General features: G+C 33.9%; 1 protein-coding gene across 1 annotated transcript; it reads left to right on the top strand.

The window, feature by feature from the left end:
• The first annotated feature begins 2,228 nt into the window (after positions 1-2,228).
• LOC140437118 (uncharacterized) lies at positions 2,229-18,275 on the top strand. Its single transcript, XM_072526447.1, has 3 exons — positions 2,229-2,489; positions 13,782-13,986; positions 17,268-18,275. The coding sequence occupies exons 1-3, from the start codon at positions 2,452-2,454 to the stop codon at positions 18,273-18,275; spliced, it is 1,251 nt and encodes a 416-aa protein (XP_072382548.1). The 5' UTR covers positions 2,229-2,451.
• The last annotated feature ends 223 nt before the right edge of the window (positions 18,276-18,498 follow it).

The raw sequence follows: 18,498 nt of genomic DNA, 5'->3' as shown, positions 1-18,498 counted from the left end.
ATCAGAGGCCACTTTTTTGGTCTCCTTTTCATAACGATTAGATTCCCTCTTTTGTCTTTTTTCTCGATGGTCTGGTCCTTCAGTGCCTCGCCGGTCTATTTTCATCTTAGTTCGTCAAGTTCCTTAGACGTTCATTTGGATGATTTCTTAGTTTTTTGAAGATTAAATTACATACACTTTTTTTATTTATTTTGTCTAGGATCCTTACCTTTTTAGTTTCTCTGTATACTAACCTTTCAAATACGTATGTGGGTACTTTCACAGCCTCCCTAATAATATGATTTTGGGATATTTGGATCTTTTTCCTGTGGGTTTTACAGGTTTGGTCCCAAGCTATTGATCCATATTTATTATAACTAGTACAATGATACTATTTGCCATTTTTGCCATACCTGCTCTTAGTGATAGCGCTGTTGATATGTAGTGTGTAAGTCATTGTTTTGTCCATTAGCACTCCTAAATATTTGGCTTGGTTTGACCATTCTGTCTGTGTTGAACATCCTCACTTGGTGGTCTGGACTTCCAAATCTTTTTCTTTATTTCGATTTTTCATTGAATGCACCAATCTACCAACTGATTTAGCGTATATTGTAGGCATCTTCTTGCTAAACTTAGCATCCAGACTTCTCGATGCTATTGCTCATATATCGGTATTTAGACTGAACATGGTTCACGGAATGATTGGTGTGTCCGCGCTATATATGGTATACAGAGAGGCTGATGGTACTCCTCCCTGGTCACTTCAGTCTCAATTATTCCGACTTAAGACAGGACATGTCCTATCTGAACCGTGAACATTCTATTGGTTACGTTCGATGAGAGAAGGCATGTCGTTACCTTGATGTATCCAAGTTGAATCATTTTGTGAATAAACTCTTCGTGTCACACTGTGTGTCAATGTTAACATTTGTAGCTCGCTGTAGTGTTCAAATATGAAATTCAAGTTAAAATTGTACTTCTGGTATTGTACCTATTGTTTCAGACTCTTGTTTTAACCCAATTAGTATTACCCTCTCTGCAACCTTGCTCATTGATGATAGTAGGCTGATTGGTCTGTTGGATTGAGGGAATGTTTATTTTTTTCCTGCATTTTTAACATTATCGCTTAAACTTCCTTTCATTTTTTAGGAAATTATTCTTAGTCTGAACGTCACATTTATGATTTGGGTGATGTATACCATCGCTTTCCTAGGTAGATTTGTTAGTGCCCTGTTCATGACCCAGTTTGTTCCCGGTGCTTTTTTTCCTTTTAGGTAGACCTTGTTGAGATTTCAGTTTGGAAATTTCTTCTTCGTTTATTACCATATTCTAATTCTTTTCAAGTATTTTGATACTTTCTACAAAAAAAACCGTTTATTGAAAGTGAAAATGGTTCATTTTGTCTTCAAATAAACAATGATCGTAATAAAAAAATGCAAAAAGTCAAAATTGACACAAGTATTGCTTCAATCAGAGCTATCTTTATGTATTCTTTTCGGATCGGGAAACATATTAAAATCTAATAGAAATTTTAAATGTTTATATTGGGTATAAGGATCATTACAAGAAAAATATTTAGAATTACTTAGGTTATCTAAAAATCGTAAAATATACATGTAAGATAGTCCATTTGAAAAAACCAAGTTCCCTATATTATGGGAAAAACGAAAGATCTGACAATAACGCTAATAGCATATGATGATCGGCCCATCGGCTGTATTACACAACTACGAAAAATAAGTTATCTTATTAGCCATTTTTGAACTAATTCAAGCGTTCCTTAGATTTACCTCAGACTGTGTCAACCATAGATTAATCCAGTTATAAAGGAATATCAAAGGATGGTTGCCAACTTTCATTGAAAAGTAGGTCTTTCTAAACATCAGAGAAGACAAAAATAAGAAAAAATATGTCTAAATTGTTGTGTGACCTATTTTACTCCTTCATATATTCGTTTTAAAAACCTTAGTAGAAGTAGTTTGGACTTGGTTTGGACGAGATGTTATGCTTTTTAAATATTTTACTACAATCACGAACACCTCATATACGGTTGAGATGAATTTGCACCGTGCTAGGTATATAATAAACCTTCATTTACTATGAAAGTTACATTATAATCTTTTGTCTTTCGTTTTTTTTTATTGGAGGTGATTAGTCATGCTAGACACACAGTATTTTGTTGACAGTGACCAAATGGTAACTATAGCAACCATAATACTTTCACGTGTCCTTTTACAGTTGCTAAAAAGTAACCCACTTTCTAATTTCCAACAATGAAAATTAAAGTTTTTATAAAGTTTCAATTTACTTTCAAAGAAAATATATACAGATCGTCCCAACAACGAGTAAACCAATGGTATTTAGACATTGAATGCTTGTGATTATTGTGACAGTTGTTTATATTCATGACAGATATTTGTATACACACTTTTTAAATGTCATGAGTTCTGACCACAGTACTTCTTTACTGATATGGGTAATTATTGTTGCAGAAGAAGGAGACAAAAAAAGTAAGTACCTCTCTATATTTGTTTTAATAATTAGGGTATAAAGAAATATGTATGTAAAAAAATTTTCGTATTTTGATTGAATAAGTTTAGCTCCTACTTACTGGTTGTACAAAAATTATGGAGATAAAGTTATTTATTTCTTTTTTAAAGCTGGAAAACAATAATATTTCTTTTTATTAAAACATATCGCATTCAAAATAAAGTATATAAAAATTATTCACAAAAATAAAACAAATTAATTAATAGATCCTATGGAATGTGTGAACTCATTGTTCAACAAGCTTTTGATTGACTTAAACCCTGACAAGAAATTTTAAACGAATACCTAATATTGCAGCAATTCCAAGCAAGTTCCAATATTCAGTATTTTTCACTATGAATAGATATTCAGCGAACTTATAGTTTTCTTGGAACTTTTAAATTGAACAACATGCTACACGCTTTCCATTGTTTAACTCTACTATGTGAATGTGCACATATATGATTAATATCGATTCTTTGCATTGAAGTACTTAACTCTTAATTGATCCGGTACTGTAGCAGTAAAGTAACTGGTCCGGCGTAGTCTGCGAGACTACTGTATCCAAGAAAACAAAAAAACACAAAAACACAAAAGTTTTTTTTATTAAAAATACATGTTACAAACATACCCGGATATATTTATATAAAAATAAACGTATTAGATTTGAATTTGAATATTAGAAAAAAATATTAAATAAAACTGAAAACCATACAAATATTTGTAAAAAGTACATAGTTTTACCTACAAAACTAGGTAAAATAAAAATCGATCAAAAATGTTTGTTTCCAGCATCAGTTAAACCTTACCATTTTTATATGCAATTTTTACATAGCGTTTTTATACATTCCAAACAAACAGGCTTTTGCAAGGCAAACACAGGTATTTTGTCATCCTGAGCTTTCTACTAGCTCATAAACTACAAATTTTACGGTTTTCTAAAATAAGAACATCCGTCTGATTGTCCTCTTGTTCTTCTTGAACTCCAAGTATCAATTGTAAATGCAATTGTAATACTTAATTGACGTGGAATATTCGTCATTGTCATTCGTCTTCAGCTCATTGTCATTCATGTGATCTTGCACTAACTGCATAGCCAACTCCAAAGCAAAAACACTTTTCTTCTTTTATTACTGGATTGTTTTGTAGCACTGATGTAAAATGTATGAATTTGCTATAGAAATGTCCAATACGCGGAAAAAAATTGTTAAAGGCCATCTTCGAGTTCGACGGCTTGAGGTGCTTTTGGAGCATTTCTCATCTAGGGAATCTACACCTCCCTTATTCTCATTATAATAAGAAATAATTTCTGGTTTGTTAGTAGAAAGATCACTATAACGTCTATTATGCATTGAAGATATAAATACTGAAGCCTTTCCCACTTTTCGTACATGAGAAATTAAGGAACATTCTTCCCTAAATCCTTAAATTGTTGACCCTTCAGGTCTGTTTCTGTTGGGCAGAAAAGATGGAGGTATTTCAGTCTTATTTTTTTTTCATGTGCTCACATAAGTCAAATTTTTCTCCCGCAAAATATCCACCAATTGAATAGAAGAATTATCAGCTGTGATATTTCGGTTGCTACCAAAAAGCTGTTCAGCTAAGCGCAACACAGCTTGTGTACGCTTTAAAAGTTTTTTGTACTCGTCACTGATACCAAATCCATCTGAGTCTTTTCCGCCGTAGATATAAGCATCATACAAATAACTATTACATGCATCTGCAAGACACTGTATTTTGAGGTCGTATTTAGCCGGTTTGTTCTGTAGGCACATTTTAAAACGGAATTTACCTCAAAAACTTAGAAGAATTTCATCAATTATGGCAGATTGACCAAGTCCATATACACTTTGACAATTTTCTATGAAAGTATTGAATATAAATGAAATAGCAGCAGTTGGATCATCTTTTTTGCGTTCCTCCCTGACTTCAGGATTGTGGAATCGGATAGCAAGTAAAAGAACAGCAAATCTTTTTTTTCTCATGACTGCTTTGAAGATTTCTCTTCCAGTTCCATCTGTTGCAAATAAACGGTCTATATTTTCATGATTGGAATTGAAAATGGCAGTGTAAACAAGAAGTCCCAAAAATGCTCTTAAGTCTATAACATTAATTTCTCTAAGATAATGGATAGAATTAGCAGAATATTTCTCACGCATTGCTCGTAATTTTGTGTTTGTATTCTGCTCAATATGTTCTAGAATTTTATTACTGAACAACATATTCCAAACAGACAACGGTATCGTAGCCTCGCCCAGCATTTTTGCCGAAAATGCTGGGCGAGGTATCGTGTAACATGTATCGTGCTCAGATTCATTGTTATGGTCTTTCGAAATATCGTCTACATCACTGTTACTATAACATTCCTCATTGTACCACTTCAAAAAAGAGTTTTCTCATAATCACCATCGCAGAAACGCACCTGTTTTGATGGCCTGATCATAATTTCTAAAAATGCACGACACACAAAAAAGTACAGTACAGCGTCGTTTGAGCAACTACTCTCGAACTAACTGTTGCCACAACTTTTTAGGGACAGAGAAATTTGTCTCAAATACACCCACTGGTCAAGCTCCAATAGTTAAAGGATTAGATAGAACAACTTGCCTGTGGGCGTTGCCAATTGCCAATAAGAAAGAATTAAAAATATTGAATCGTCTTTCAGACGACGCCGGACCAGTTAAGAGTTAATAAAATCGAAACGCTTTTCAAACATTTAACCTAACAATCTTAAAAAAATACTATTCTATTAATATCACTAGTGAACATTCCGTATATTCTGTCTGTTTCTTGTTTATGCTTTAGGTGCTATCTTCTATTAGATATTATCGACTCTTCTTCTACCTTGCTGCACAGTTCGAAAAAGTTCTATTGAATTACATTTAAATCGGTCTCTTAAAATTTTTAACAATGAAATTTTTCTTCTTCAACGTCCATCCTCCATTTATTTTTTCCCATGTTTTCTAAGCATCTTAGTTCCAATGTGAGTTATATGTTACAGACCAGTGTTTTTTTTCAATTTTACGAACGTACTTCTAGCATTTTTACTCGTATTTCTATTAGACGAAACGAAAACAACAGAAAAGTCTATTATACATGACGTAATAGTACTTTCACAACTGGTAGTGACCATAAATTAGTTAAAGCGAAGATTAGCATTAATGGACAATTATATATATACATCGGTTTAGAACGTCTTTCGACGTTGTCCGATACCTAAACACCATCTCTTCCTATCTTCGCAGTCGTTTGTTGTTAAATTTCTTCCTCTTTTCCGTCGACCTATCGGTTGCCATTCTACTACTTTTTTGGGGAGTCTTGTTGCTGGGATCCGTTGAACATGCCCATACCACCTTAATTGTTTCTTCTCTATATCTTGAGTTATATTTCCTTCTATTCCCATACGTTGTTTTATTACATCATTTCTGATTCGGTCTCGTCTGGAAATACCTAAAGATTTTCTCATTGCATCCATCTCTACTGCTTCTATTCGCTTTTTGTTCTTTTCACTAATTCTCAATGTTTCAGCGCCATAAAGAAGAGTAGTTTTAATCATGGTCTCATATATATTAAATTTTCTTCCTTTCGTTATCTCTTTACTCCACAGTATACCATTGAGACATCCTAGGACTTTCTTTGCTTGAGTGATTCGTTTTTCTATTTCCCGTGTATCAGTTCCTGTATTGTCAAAGGCAACACCCAAGTAATCATAGCTCTGACAGCAGGAAATATGTTGTCCGTTTTCGAGGTCTATGTTATCTGACTCGTTTCAAATACAAAGATATTTGGTTTTTGTTGTATTGACATTCATTCCCCAGTCGTTATATTCTTCTATCAGTTTTCTAAGCATGTACTGCATGTCTTCCTTATCGGTCGCTAGTACTACCTGGTCATCAGCAAACTGGAGTGTATATATACATTCATTGCTAAGCTCTATACCCATCCCATGCACCTTTTTTTCCATCTCTCCAATGCTGCTGCAACATATATCTTGAATAAGGTTGGTGAGATAGGTTGGCTGTCGCAAGCCTTTTGTAACCAGGAATTCTTCCGTTAGATATTTTCCTGTTTTTATCTGTGCCTTTGAGTCTCTATATAGTTCTTGTACAGCATTTATCAATGTGTGGTTGATGTTAGATCTTTTCAACGTTGTCCACAATTTTGTTAAGGGGATGTTGTCATATGCTTTTTGCAGGTCTACAAAAGTAATATGAGTTTCTACATTCTTAGCTGATCTTTTTTCTATTATTTGTTTAAGACAAAATACGTTATCGGTGCACGATCTTCCTGCACGGAACTCGCTGTGTTCTTCCTCTTCATTGTGCTTATTTTCTTCCTCGATCATATTTCTCAAAATTCGTCCATACATTCTGCTCAGGGTGCTGCATTCTTAAACATTTCAGCATAGATTCCCTCAGGTCCAGCGGTTTTACCATTCTTTAGGGTCATTACAGCCTTCCTTACTATTTCGATATCTACCCTCGCTTTCCCTCCTTGTATATGTACTGACTGTGTTGGGGAGTTCGCTAGGTATTCTTGTCTTGTCTCTGTCAGCAAGCTTTCATAGTGATCTTTCCATTGTCTTGGTTTTAAGGTGTGTATGTGTGCTTTGTCTTTTCCTGTATTTTTTACTGATTGTATAAAATTCCATACCTCTGTACATTGCTTCCCTCCGATGTATGTATTGATTTCTTGACATTTCTGATCCCATGTTTTATTCTTTTCTTGTTTTATCATTTTTCGTAGTTGTCTATCGGTTTCTTTGTAAGCTTGATGGTCTTCAGTATTTTTTGTATTTAGCCATTTTAGATGCTGTTCTTTTTTCTGTTTTACCATATATTCGATTTCTTCGTTCCACCATATTTTGTTACTAATTTTGTTCTGCTGTGTCCCGAGTGTCTCCTTAGAGGCCTGGTGTAAACTAGCAATAATATTCTCGTAAATATCTGAAACTGTTTGTCTCTCTATTTTTCGTAGTTTTTCATCCAGTCGTCGTTGGTATAGCTGTTTAGTACTATCATTTATAAAACTATTGAAGTTGTACTTCGGAGTGTCCACTGTCTGCAAGTCTTGCTTGTCTTCTAGGTTTTGGTCTCCGTGTATTATCTTAAGTGGGAACAAAATTTTCGCTCTTACTAAGTAGTGATCGGATCCACATGTTATTAATGGACAATTACAAATGAAAAAAGAACTAATAACTGGCAAAATCTAGATATGGAAAAATTGAAAAAAAATAAACAAATATACAAGGAGAAAAGTAAAAAAATGATATCTTAATAGAAACATTACTGACAACCGGGAGAGAGGTGGTATAATAGGAAGTATAGAGATATTTATCTACATACATAACTGGATACAGGGAGTCTCCTCCCTCCCTTACTACTTATGGAACTACATCTTGACTTGAAACAGATTGTTAAATATATTAAACTGTGATGTTTTGTATTTATTTGATATTATTTAAAACGGGATAACTACTAGATGATATTACTTATTGAACAATCTCTCTCTCTCTCTTCTCTCTCTCTCTCTCTCTCTCTCTCTCTCTCTCTCTCTCTCTCTCTCTCTCTCTCTCTCCCTCTCTCTCTCCCTCTCTCTCCAATGGCGCTACAGCCCAAATCGAACCTTGGCCTCCTCCAAATTGTGCCTCTAACCTTGCCGGTCCCGCGCCGATCTTCTCCAGGTTCTCATGTCTAGCAAATTTTGCGCGTCCGCTGTCACTTCATCCTCCTACCTTTTCCGTGGCTTTCCTTTTGATCTTTGGTCAAAATCTCGAAGTTTAACGAATTCTGAGATCGGTGCCTCTTTGACAGTTGGTAGAGTTCATGGTTGTACCTGATCTCCATACTCCGTTTTCGTTAATAGGTCCTAATATCTTCCTTATGACTTTTCGTTCGAAGACTTTCGTTTTCTAACTTCTGTCATCAACCATGTCTCGCATCCTTAATATACTATTGGTCCGATAATAGTTTTGTAAACCATGATTTTCAATCTCCAGTGTGTGTTTTTGAAGCGGAACATATGGCCGAGTGAAAGGTAAACTTTGTTTCTCTTAACTATTCTTTTTTGAATTTCTGGTTCTTCTGTTCCATCCATGTTTAATGTAATTTCCAGACATGTGAAACTTTCTACATTTTCAATATCGTCCTCTAAATCAACTGTCTGTGTTAGTTTTTTTGTCTTTTGAATATTTGTTTCTAGTCCAGTATCTTCGGCCCCTGTCTTTAATTGTGAATATGTGAATATATGTCTCCCGCCTCTTCTGCGAGATATGATGATAGTGTCATCGGCATAGGCAGCAATATATGTTGATTTATTTGTTAGGAGATTATCATTTCCCATATTCAGCTGTCTTATCACATATTCAAGAGTAACTTTGAATAGTGTCGGTGCCAGCCCGTCTCCTTGTGTTAATCCTTTGACTATTGAAAAGTTCTGAACGATCTATTAAATGCATTAATTACATATGCTTACATCTTGAATAAATGAGCTATTATAATTAAATAACGAACTGATATTATTGACCTCGATTCTTCGTCTACTATTTTTATATCATAACACCTATGACGAATCGGCTCGTTCACTAGGCCAGATATTATTGAAATTGCTAGGGCCTGTAAAGTTGCACTTTGCTTCAAAAATATGTTTAAATAACATGTTATACAATACGTTTTCTAGTTTCTAATTGTACTAATAAAAATGGGTAAACAATTTACGTAATTTATACATTAATATTCTTTCTTTTGGGTTTTTATGAATCTTTAATAGCTCAATACCTCATCACACTATCCCCCTTAAAGAAAAAAAAATCTCTCGAATTACTATTACCTCATCTCTCTCCCTTTTTGTATAAGATAAATTTTTATCAATAATTAAGTATTGTCATCTGTACTTACAATATTTACATATATATATATATATATATATATATATATATATATATATATATATATATATATATATATATATACAAATTGTCCTAAAATTATATCGCCTTAATCTTACCCATCTTAATTGTAGAAATGATTATCGATAAGTCTTTTATCTCTTTTCGCCTATTTATATACAGTTTATAGGTATTGTTGTATAACAGGTCTATTGTCTACTCGCACTATTGTTTGTTAAATTACGAATTCTCTTTTTATTCACTTATTGTTTATTAAATTTATCCAGATTTAGTCATACGGCTTACACTCGCTCTAAGAGAAAAATTCACTAATTCCAGATACCTACGGTATCAAAAGGATTGCACTCTGGTGAGACTTTGTCCATGTTATCGAGGCCTAGGTGACTTGGTACGTCGGAGTATCTCGCAAAAATTTTCTTACGCATCTAAATGTTAAGAGCAGTACTGCTTTTTGCATGATCTTATAAAGATGTTCATTAAGACCCAACTGCTTTATGATCTCTAAGAGGCTCTTCGGAATAGCTCCAGTAGTAGAGAAAATAATGGGTATCGTCTGTCTGAATACTTTTCATTCTCCATTGTCTCCTTATTTATATTCCAGATGTCTTTACTTAGCGATTTTTGCGTTGTATTTAACACGTAGGTTATTATTGTTAGGTACCGCCACATCTATTAGTGTTATCTGTCTAGTAAGTTTATTAACTAGTATGAGATCCGGTCTATTATGTGCCACAAGTCCCAGTTTGCTAGCTAGTTCTTGGTGAAGAATCTTTCCTACTGAGTCATGGCGTTCTTTGTAATCAGTTTCGAGAAACGCCTGGTAGGCTCCCGTAAGTTGTTGGATGGTTTCTTGGATCTGATATCCATATCGGCATTTGTCGTTTTGGTCCTGAGGGTCTTTGATAATATATTTCAGGTAATTTTTAGTTGGAATAACCTGATCCTGAATGGAAAGTAGGAAACCTTCTGTCTCGGGAAACATCTTTCCTGATGTCAACCAATAGTTCGACGCTATATTGTCGACATATTCTTGGCTGACCACATTGAGATGTCGACCATGCAGATAGAACTTATGCTTGTAGATATTTTGCAGCTTAAAGTTATATCTACGTCTCTATATTTCGTTCTCACAGACCTCTCCGAATATCTTGCGTAGTACCTTTCTCTCAAAAACGTAGTACGTTGCTAGGTACATTTCCTACTATTAGTCATATTTAATGATTCCGCCAAATTTATCAACCTTAGATAATTATCGCTTGTTAATTAGTATAAGGAATATTTTCCAATGATTGACCTGTAAATATCCTCAAGCCCAGTTTGTGCTTTCATATCCTTTTAAGATAATCTTCACATCCTGTTTTAGGCAAGTGTAGGTTCTTCTAAATTCTTCATAGAAATGTTTTTTCTTACCGTTACCTTTATCAGATGGATCATATACCTACATTAATTTATTATAATAAAATTGAAGAATTTCCCTTTTATTCTAGTATAGCACATCCTATGCTTAGTGTCTCTCAATGTGAGAACCATGGACGTATAAACACAGATGTTTATACGTCCATGGTGAGAACCATTTGATTTAATTTAAGTCCAATTATGAATCCACCTCCAAAATATCCTGGTTTCCATGACAACTATAATAAACTGTAGATCTCCTATTTCTATTATACCATATCCTGTATGGCCACCGTATAGGGTTAATATGATTATTAACTTTCTTAGTACTTCCTGTCTGTGTAATGCTCGTGTGTTTCATGTATCCAATCTTAACTTAATTCGTAATCCAGATTGTCGTTCTAAGATGCGTTCCGTTTTTAGTTCTTGAGCTTTCGTAGCAACAATTTTTTGTAAGTTGGTGTCCAATGGAATTGGTTGTTGGTCTTGGATTTCTAATAGAAAGATTTCTATTAGAAACGTCTGGTAAAATTAATTTCTAAAATGAATGACTAAAAAATCAAAGAAGTGAAGAGAAATGTAGGTGTTCCAAAAGAAAAAATAAAACAAATATAAATCGTAATAACTACTCGTAACGTAATTCTAACGACATATCTTTTACTACCTGAGGTAGAAAGAGATGCAGTGGATTTAGCTTAGATAGGTAGTGAAGGAAGAACTGACAAAAGAGTCAACGATATATCATATGAGATTTAAATTGCCACTGTTTGACTGCAGATTTACCAGGTGATGTTATCGACATTTTATGATTAACTTCTAAACGCCAAGGGAAATGTTATTATGTCTTATTCAATAAACTGGAGAGCATCCAAGCGAGAAGCTGAGTATGCAGGAATTTAAATATGATATGGCTAATATGGTGCTTTGTTCCTACCATACTATCTTTTACACTATCCGATGTTTTTGAGCCATCAGTGTATCAGGTAGCTTCTGATTGTATGGGTACACCTTCCTTTCAGTCTCCCCTGCCTGGATAACAATTTTGAATTTATTGTCAAAGTTATATCTCGTTTTAGCTCTTAGATTAGCTTTCTATTCTTAACACTATACACCTAGCTTATGCGTGCAGATCTGTACATCACTGATCTGACTTATCTTTGTATAAAGTTATTAATTAGTGGTAGATTCAGCAGGATTTCCAACGTCGCTGTATGAGTTGTTTTTATGGTCCCCATAATACACAGTCATGTTATCCTTTGTGTATTACTTAGCAGCCTTATTTTTACCACTTGCTGCTTCTTTGTCCACCATGTCACAGGTGACATGGTGGGCATAAATCTATGATCAAAATATACTCATAGGTATTTTATTTTTTTGGCAATTGAAATCTCTATTCCTCTCAGTACCTGTGATTTTAGGCCTTATATGATTGCAATATCGTCAGCGTATTCTAGACAGTATCTTTTGTGGACAGATTTTTAAGATCAGTTACCAAGGTTGCTCAAAGAAGAGGTGACAGAACTGCTCCTTGTGACCTGTGCAAATTTGCCTGTGGCTAGGATTGTAATATCGTCAGCGTATTCTAGAGAGTAAAAGTCTTTCGTGGACAGATTTTTGAGATTAGTTACCAAGTTTGCTCAAAGAAGAGGTGACAGAACTGTTCCTTGTGAACAGATTCCACTTGCTCTTGCTTTCATGTTTGCTGCTGGTTGAGTGGATATTATAATATTCTCCAGGGATGCCTTTATCCATCTGCATATTACCGCAGGTGTGCCTCGTCTACTTATTGCCTTTATCAAAGAGTTGGTAGTAACAGTATTAAATGTCCCTTTAATATCTAAAAAAGCGGCCAGTGTCTCCTTTGACTTTAATATAAACTTATTTAGATCATCAAACGCTGAGTACGTTAGCAGCTTGGTATACGTATTGTCGACTGCTTAGATGTTTATCTTTTAGCATATCGTCTTTTCTGTACCTAACCAGAAACTTTTCCAGCGTGTTTAATAGAAAAGATGATAGGCTTATTGGTCTATCTGACTTTGGGTGTTAAATGGATTAGAAATATATAAGCCGAATGATAACAAATAGAGTAGTAAAGAAGGCGAGAAACAGTTCTCCAATAGAAAGACGATCAGTAGGAAGACGTCGAAAACGATGGAACGACAACTTACTGGATGTACAAAAACAGAGTCATGTCTACACAAAAAGAAGAATAAGAAGACTTTGGTGTTCGGTCTACCTACCTTAGGCAAGTATATGACTTAAACATTTTGCCATATTTCCGTTACGATCCCCATGCTAAACTAGCTTTGAGGAGCTTGCATATGTGTGGTATTAATACTTCTTAATCCCATACACAAGTATCGGATATATGTCATCTGTCCCTAGATACTTATATGACTGAAACTTATTTATAGCCCATCTAATTCTGATTGGTATTGTGATCGCTGTGGCTATTTCCCAATCTATAGAACTTGACCTAGTCGATATTTGGTCTATGTTGATTGGATTATCTGCATCATTCAGATTTGTTGAGACCAGAAAGTGCGTATTTATGAGTTCTCTAAGACTGTCCTATTTGGTCTCCATAAATTTGCCATTAACCTTCTTTAGGAAACATAGTTCTTTAATTGTAACTTCGTCAAATTAGTTATTTTCTACTTGAATTAAAAACGTTTAAAAAATTTATAAAAATTTACCGGTAAAAATATTTCATTTGCCAATTTGATATGCTGTACATATCCCATCAGATATCGACCTACGTTAAACGGTGCACAAATTGCTTAAACTCGGCTTACAATACAGCTATGAACTACAATACATTAATAAAATCTATACGCGTGTCGCCGTGCATCCGACTAGTGTGTTTATATCACATACAGAAAGCGCTTAACGTGTTAAAATGTATCAAAGATAATTTTTATATTTTTTTAATTTCAAAATTATACTAATAAGATATTTTCCTTTTCAGAAAACTTACTCTTCTCTTGGTAGGATTAGACAACGCAGGTAAAACTAAAGCTGCCAATGGTCTTGTTGGGGATAGACTAAACTCTCCAGTACCTACGGTTGGATTTTCGGTAGTCAATCTAAAATATTCTAATTATTCAGTAAAAATTTTTGATTTAGGAGGTGGACCTAACATTAGAGGAATCTGGCAGCAATATTTTGTAGATGTAAGTATTTACTGAGAATAAGTAGCTACAAAAGAAATTAAGCCAAAAAATAATAATTTATTTAATTGTTGATATATTAGTTAAGTATATAAAACACCTTTATATTATATCATCTTAAGTTTCTAGTATCATCATATATTTAACCTACAAAACTCGTTTTAATATTATGATAAACATGGCCAGTTTTGTGCTTCGTGTTTCAACTAATGACTTAAGTTTTGTTCCGTTAAGCTCCATGTGTTTCCATTTTTTTCATATTTAAATTTTTGACCTTTTGATATTTGATTGATAAGAAGCGGCCTCTCCAATTTTCTTTAGATAGAAAATAGCGTAAATTGGATGCTGTGGGAGAGACCTTACAGTGTTTCAGAAATGTCTCTTGAAAGTTATTATTAAGTAGAATTTGTAAAAGTTATTTAAAATTCAAATAAAACTTTAGAATGAAAAATCTACTTTTGAGTCCCCTATTTTTCAACGTTTTAAGTTAAATATCGTATTATGTCTAAGAAAAAAATATATTGCTTTTGCAATTAAAAGTGTAAATAAATAATCCAGAGAATAATGATGAAACTTCGTGAAAAAAAAAGTTATAACATTTTCTTACAAGAAAACTGAAAATTCCTTTAAGTGTCGGAAAATTTGATAATACAATTTTAATTCAACATAGCTGCGTAAAGAAAAATGCAATAGCTTTTTTCTGTTTTTGCATAATAATGTTGCAATCCAGCTCTGTCCGGAATATTTTCAAAACGTTGCTGCTTGGAAGATTCTTTAATATATAAATACGTATATACGTTATACGTATAAACGTATAAAAAACCAAACAAGCTTTCAATCTCTAGTGATTTTTTTAAGATGGTACGCTTAGTGCCAAACAATGGGAGACAGCCAACGTGACAACATGGAAATAAAACACCTCATAGGAAAGGCAAGGTTAGCATTCGTAAACATGAAATATGTCTTCAGAAACTATGCTTTACCACTCAGAACCAAAGTCTCCATCCTCAGAGGTTATATTTTTCTATCTTGTTGTACGCAGTAGATGTATGAACGCTTTGTGACAATTCTTTAAAAAAGCTTAAGAGTTTTATTCATGGGCGGATGAGTTGACTAATTTTGAGATTATACGGTAAAAAAATAGGAAAGGAATGTGAAATCACTCGTACAATCAAAGAGCGCAGATTAGAATATCTGGGACGTATTATGAGACATGTGAGAGGCATGCCTTGTAACAACTCGTTTTTCAGGGTAATGTGTATGAAAAGAGAGGACCAGAATTTCTTGGCTTCCGAACCTGAGAAATTGTTCAACTAATCACTAATCGACAACGTACGGAATGAATAGGCAACATAAGAAGAAGAAGTAGATATTTAATGTTTTTGAACTCTGTTGAACTGAAATCTTCGTCCTTGCATGTGGATCTTATGATCTCTTTGTTTATGCTTGTCTTTCTAGCTATTTTATGAAATATCTGTATTTTATTGCTTCCAACACTCTTTTGATTTTTGATGTTTCTGTTCTTGATTTGGTCGCAATGTTGTTTCGCCATATTGTATCAAAAATGTTGATATCATTAAAATCTAAAAATGCAGTGCGTTACGTGAACTAATAAATATTGTTTGTATTGTTTCTAATTGGAGGCAGAAGTAGTGCAGGTCGCAGAAGAAGATCTCGACTAAAAAATCATAGGTAATGTACGGGACTGTTATTAACAGAGCTGTCCATATCATCAAATAATATTGCAAATATCTATACAGGATAAGCGCTAGAATGGGGGTATTATGGAGAATAAAGTAAATAGTTTTCATTTAATCCTTTATAACACCCATTGAACTCTAAAGACTTAACTAAAAGTTCATGGACACCCGAAACTAGGTCTTTTCTTTCTTTAGGTAGAAATCCTTCTTTTGAAGGATTTCTACTATTAATGAGATTAAAATTAATAAAACAATGGCCAGGTTTTCGCTTATGCGCTGACGACCTGGCCATTGGCTTCCAACATAAAGGTAAAGAAGCAGGAGAACGAGCTTTAAACGATGATCTAGCTATAGTAAGTACATACTTTAAGAGCTGGCGCTTTCTCCTTAATACAAGCAAAATTGAAACCTGTTTCTTTTACCTGAAAAGTCAACTTGAGGGAGATACTCTCAATGTAACTCTAAATGATACAGCTATCTAACATAATAACAACCCCAAATATCTAGGCGTTATACTTGATAGAGCACTAACATTCAAAAGTTGTTTTACAAGAAACTTTTATAATAACAAAACTTGCTGCGGGTAATATCTAGCTGAGACTACTAGGTTATAGGTCTTAGTTTTTATTTTCACAGCAGTGTCTTGTATTTCTTCTGTTTGCCATCTCATCTCCTGATGTTGTTTTATGCTCTGTTTTATAATTAATGCGATTTCTCCTTTGGCTGTATTTTCTGGGTGGACAGTTTGGTATTCCTGATATCCTTTAAACTTGAAGTATGAATCTTTAGTAAAGTGTATTTCGGATATAAGGCATATATCAATCTACTCTATATCAAAAATAGTTTGCAATTTTTGTTGGTGTTTCAGAAGGCCATTCTAAAATACTTAGGTGTCTAGCCATTTTTGATTTTAGGAATCGCTCTTTATCCGCGCTTTTCCAAGTTTGTGATTTGTCTATCTAGCTTTTCCAGTTTTTCTAAAATAAGGTTAAGTGCCATGTCAATGTTTGATGTTCTGTAATTCTGATTATTTTTTTTTCAGTGTTATTTGCAGTAGTTCTTTCTACAGTTACCTAACTGTATTGTCTTCTGCTCTGATCATTAGTTTGGGTTTGCTCGAGTTTTTTTGACATATAACATAGGTTTTCCCATTTGCTTGTTTTTAATTGTTTGAAGTTCCTTGACGACTATGTATTCACGATAATTAGCTGGATGAACTTTGCCGCAGTGGACGCATTTTGGACTGGCATTATTTGGTTTATCACATTCTCTGGTGCTGTGGTGTCCAGTACATCTCACACATCGAGGTTGATTCGCACAGTAATTTTGCGTGTGCCCATAGGTTTGACATTTTTTACATTGGGGAACTAATTTATTATTCTTTAGCGGGACAATAAACTAAACTAGATGAAAGATAGCTGTCGCGTTATTATCAGTAAGTTTTTTTCGGTAGATAAGCTACTTACTATCTAATTTTTCACAAAAAAAACCAAAGTTTGTAGATAAAATAAAATATCTTGTCCTAAGACCCTTAATAAAAATGAATATTTCACTAATCAAGTAATTTATTCTTTTATATTTTAGGCACATGGTCTAATTTTTGTGATAGACTCTAGTGACGTCTCCCGTTTTGATGAGGTAAAAATGGTTTTGGAAGAAATATTATTCAGCGACAAAATAGCGGGAAAACCACTGTTAATTTTAGCTAACAAACAGGATAGCGTAAACGCAGTGGACGAAATAGAAATAATAGAATTTCTGGATCTCGAATACTTAGTAAACAACCGAAAATGTCCAACATTAGTACAGAGCTGTGCAGCATCGGAAAGCAACGCAAACAAATTAGACTTAGGAGTACAAAAAGGATATAACTGGTTGATGAATTATATAGATAAGCACTATGATAGTTTAAATCAAAGAGTGGAACGAGATGTGGAAGAACAAGAAATCAAAGAAAGGCAGGAGCTTTTGGAGAAAATTAAAAGAATAAGAAACCTTCATGCTTTAGAACAAAGTAAACAAAATGAAGATACTATAGAAACTTACTCAGATTATGTTAAAAAAATCAACGGAGAAATAAAAGCGATAGAAGAAGATATAGGCCCTAGTACATCTGTGATAACGTTAGAGGACACAAATTCTAGTCCTTCTTCTAACGAATCATCTATTTCTCTTTCACCTGTATATGTTAACACAGCAAATGAAAGAAATGAAAGACCAAAATCAGCAGTGGAATTGGTAAAACACCAGCTACAGTTAAAAGATAGCTTCAAGAAGCCAAATGTTAGACCTAGATCAAATAAAACAGCACCTATACATCTGTATGGGACAAGGATTCCTCATTCTGCCCACGAAAGACGGAGAGAAACTCTGTTTGATAGAAGAAACCTTAAATCGGCTGACAATGTACTTTTTACCATTAGTGGAACGTTTTCAAGTGACGCGAACGTAGTTAATTCAAGTGGGGATCATAATTCCATAGGTCTTAATTATTTTGGAAGTAAAATACATTCTCTTAACAACTCAGGTGTGCCTTTTGTTCATAGACCTAATAGAGAAGGTGACGGTTTGAGTATAGTGGACATTTTATAGTGTTTTAGAAGGAGGGTATAATAAAATAATCATACGTGCCAAAAGCTAGAACATGAGGTAATTAAGAAAATTTAAACTTAAAAGATATTGTTTTATCTTCGACTTTGCTGCCAAAAATATTAAAAATAAAATAAAATAAACACTTAAACTAAGAACTTATCAGTTTTCCTAATAATTTATCCCCACGTGTTAATGAAAAATCTATGGAATTACTACTCATTCT

Source organism: Diabrotica undecimpunctata, chromosome 3 (genome assembly GCF_040954645.1).
Source record: "Diabrotica undecimpunctata isolate CICGRU chromosome 3, icDiaUnde3, whole genome shotgun sequence".
Taxonomy (NCBI): domain Eukaryota; kingdom Metazoa; phylum Arthropoda; class Insecta; order Coleoptera; family Chrysomelidae; genus Diabrotica; species Diabrotica undecimpunctata.
The sequence above is the reverse complement of the archived record's forward strand: the minus strand, read 5'-3'. Positions and strand labels throughout refer to the sequence as shown.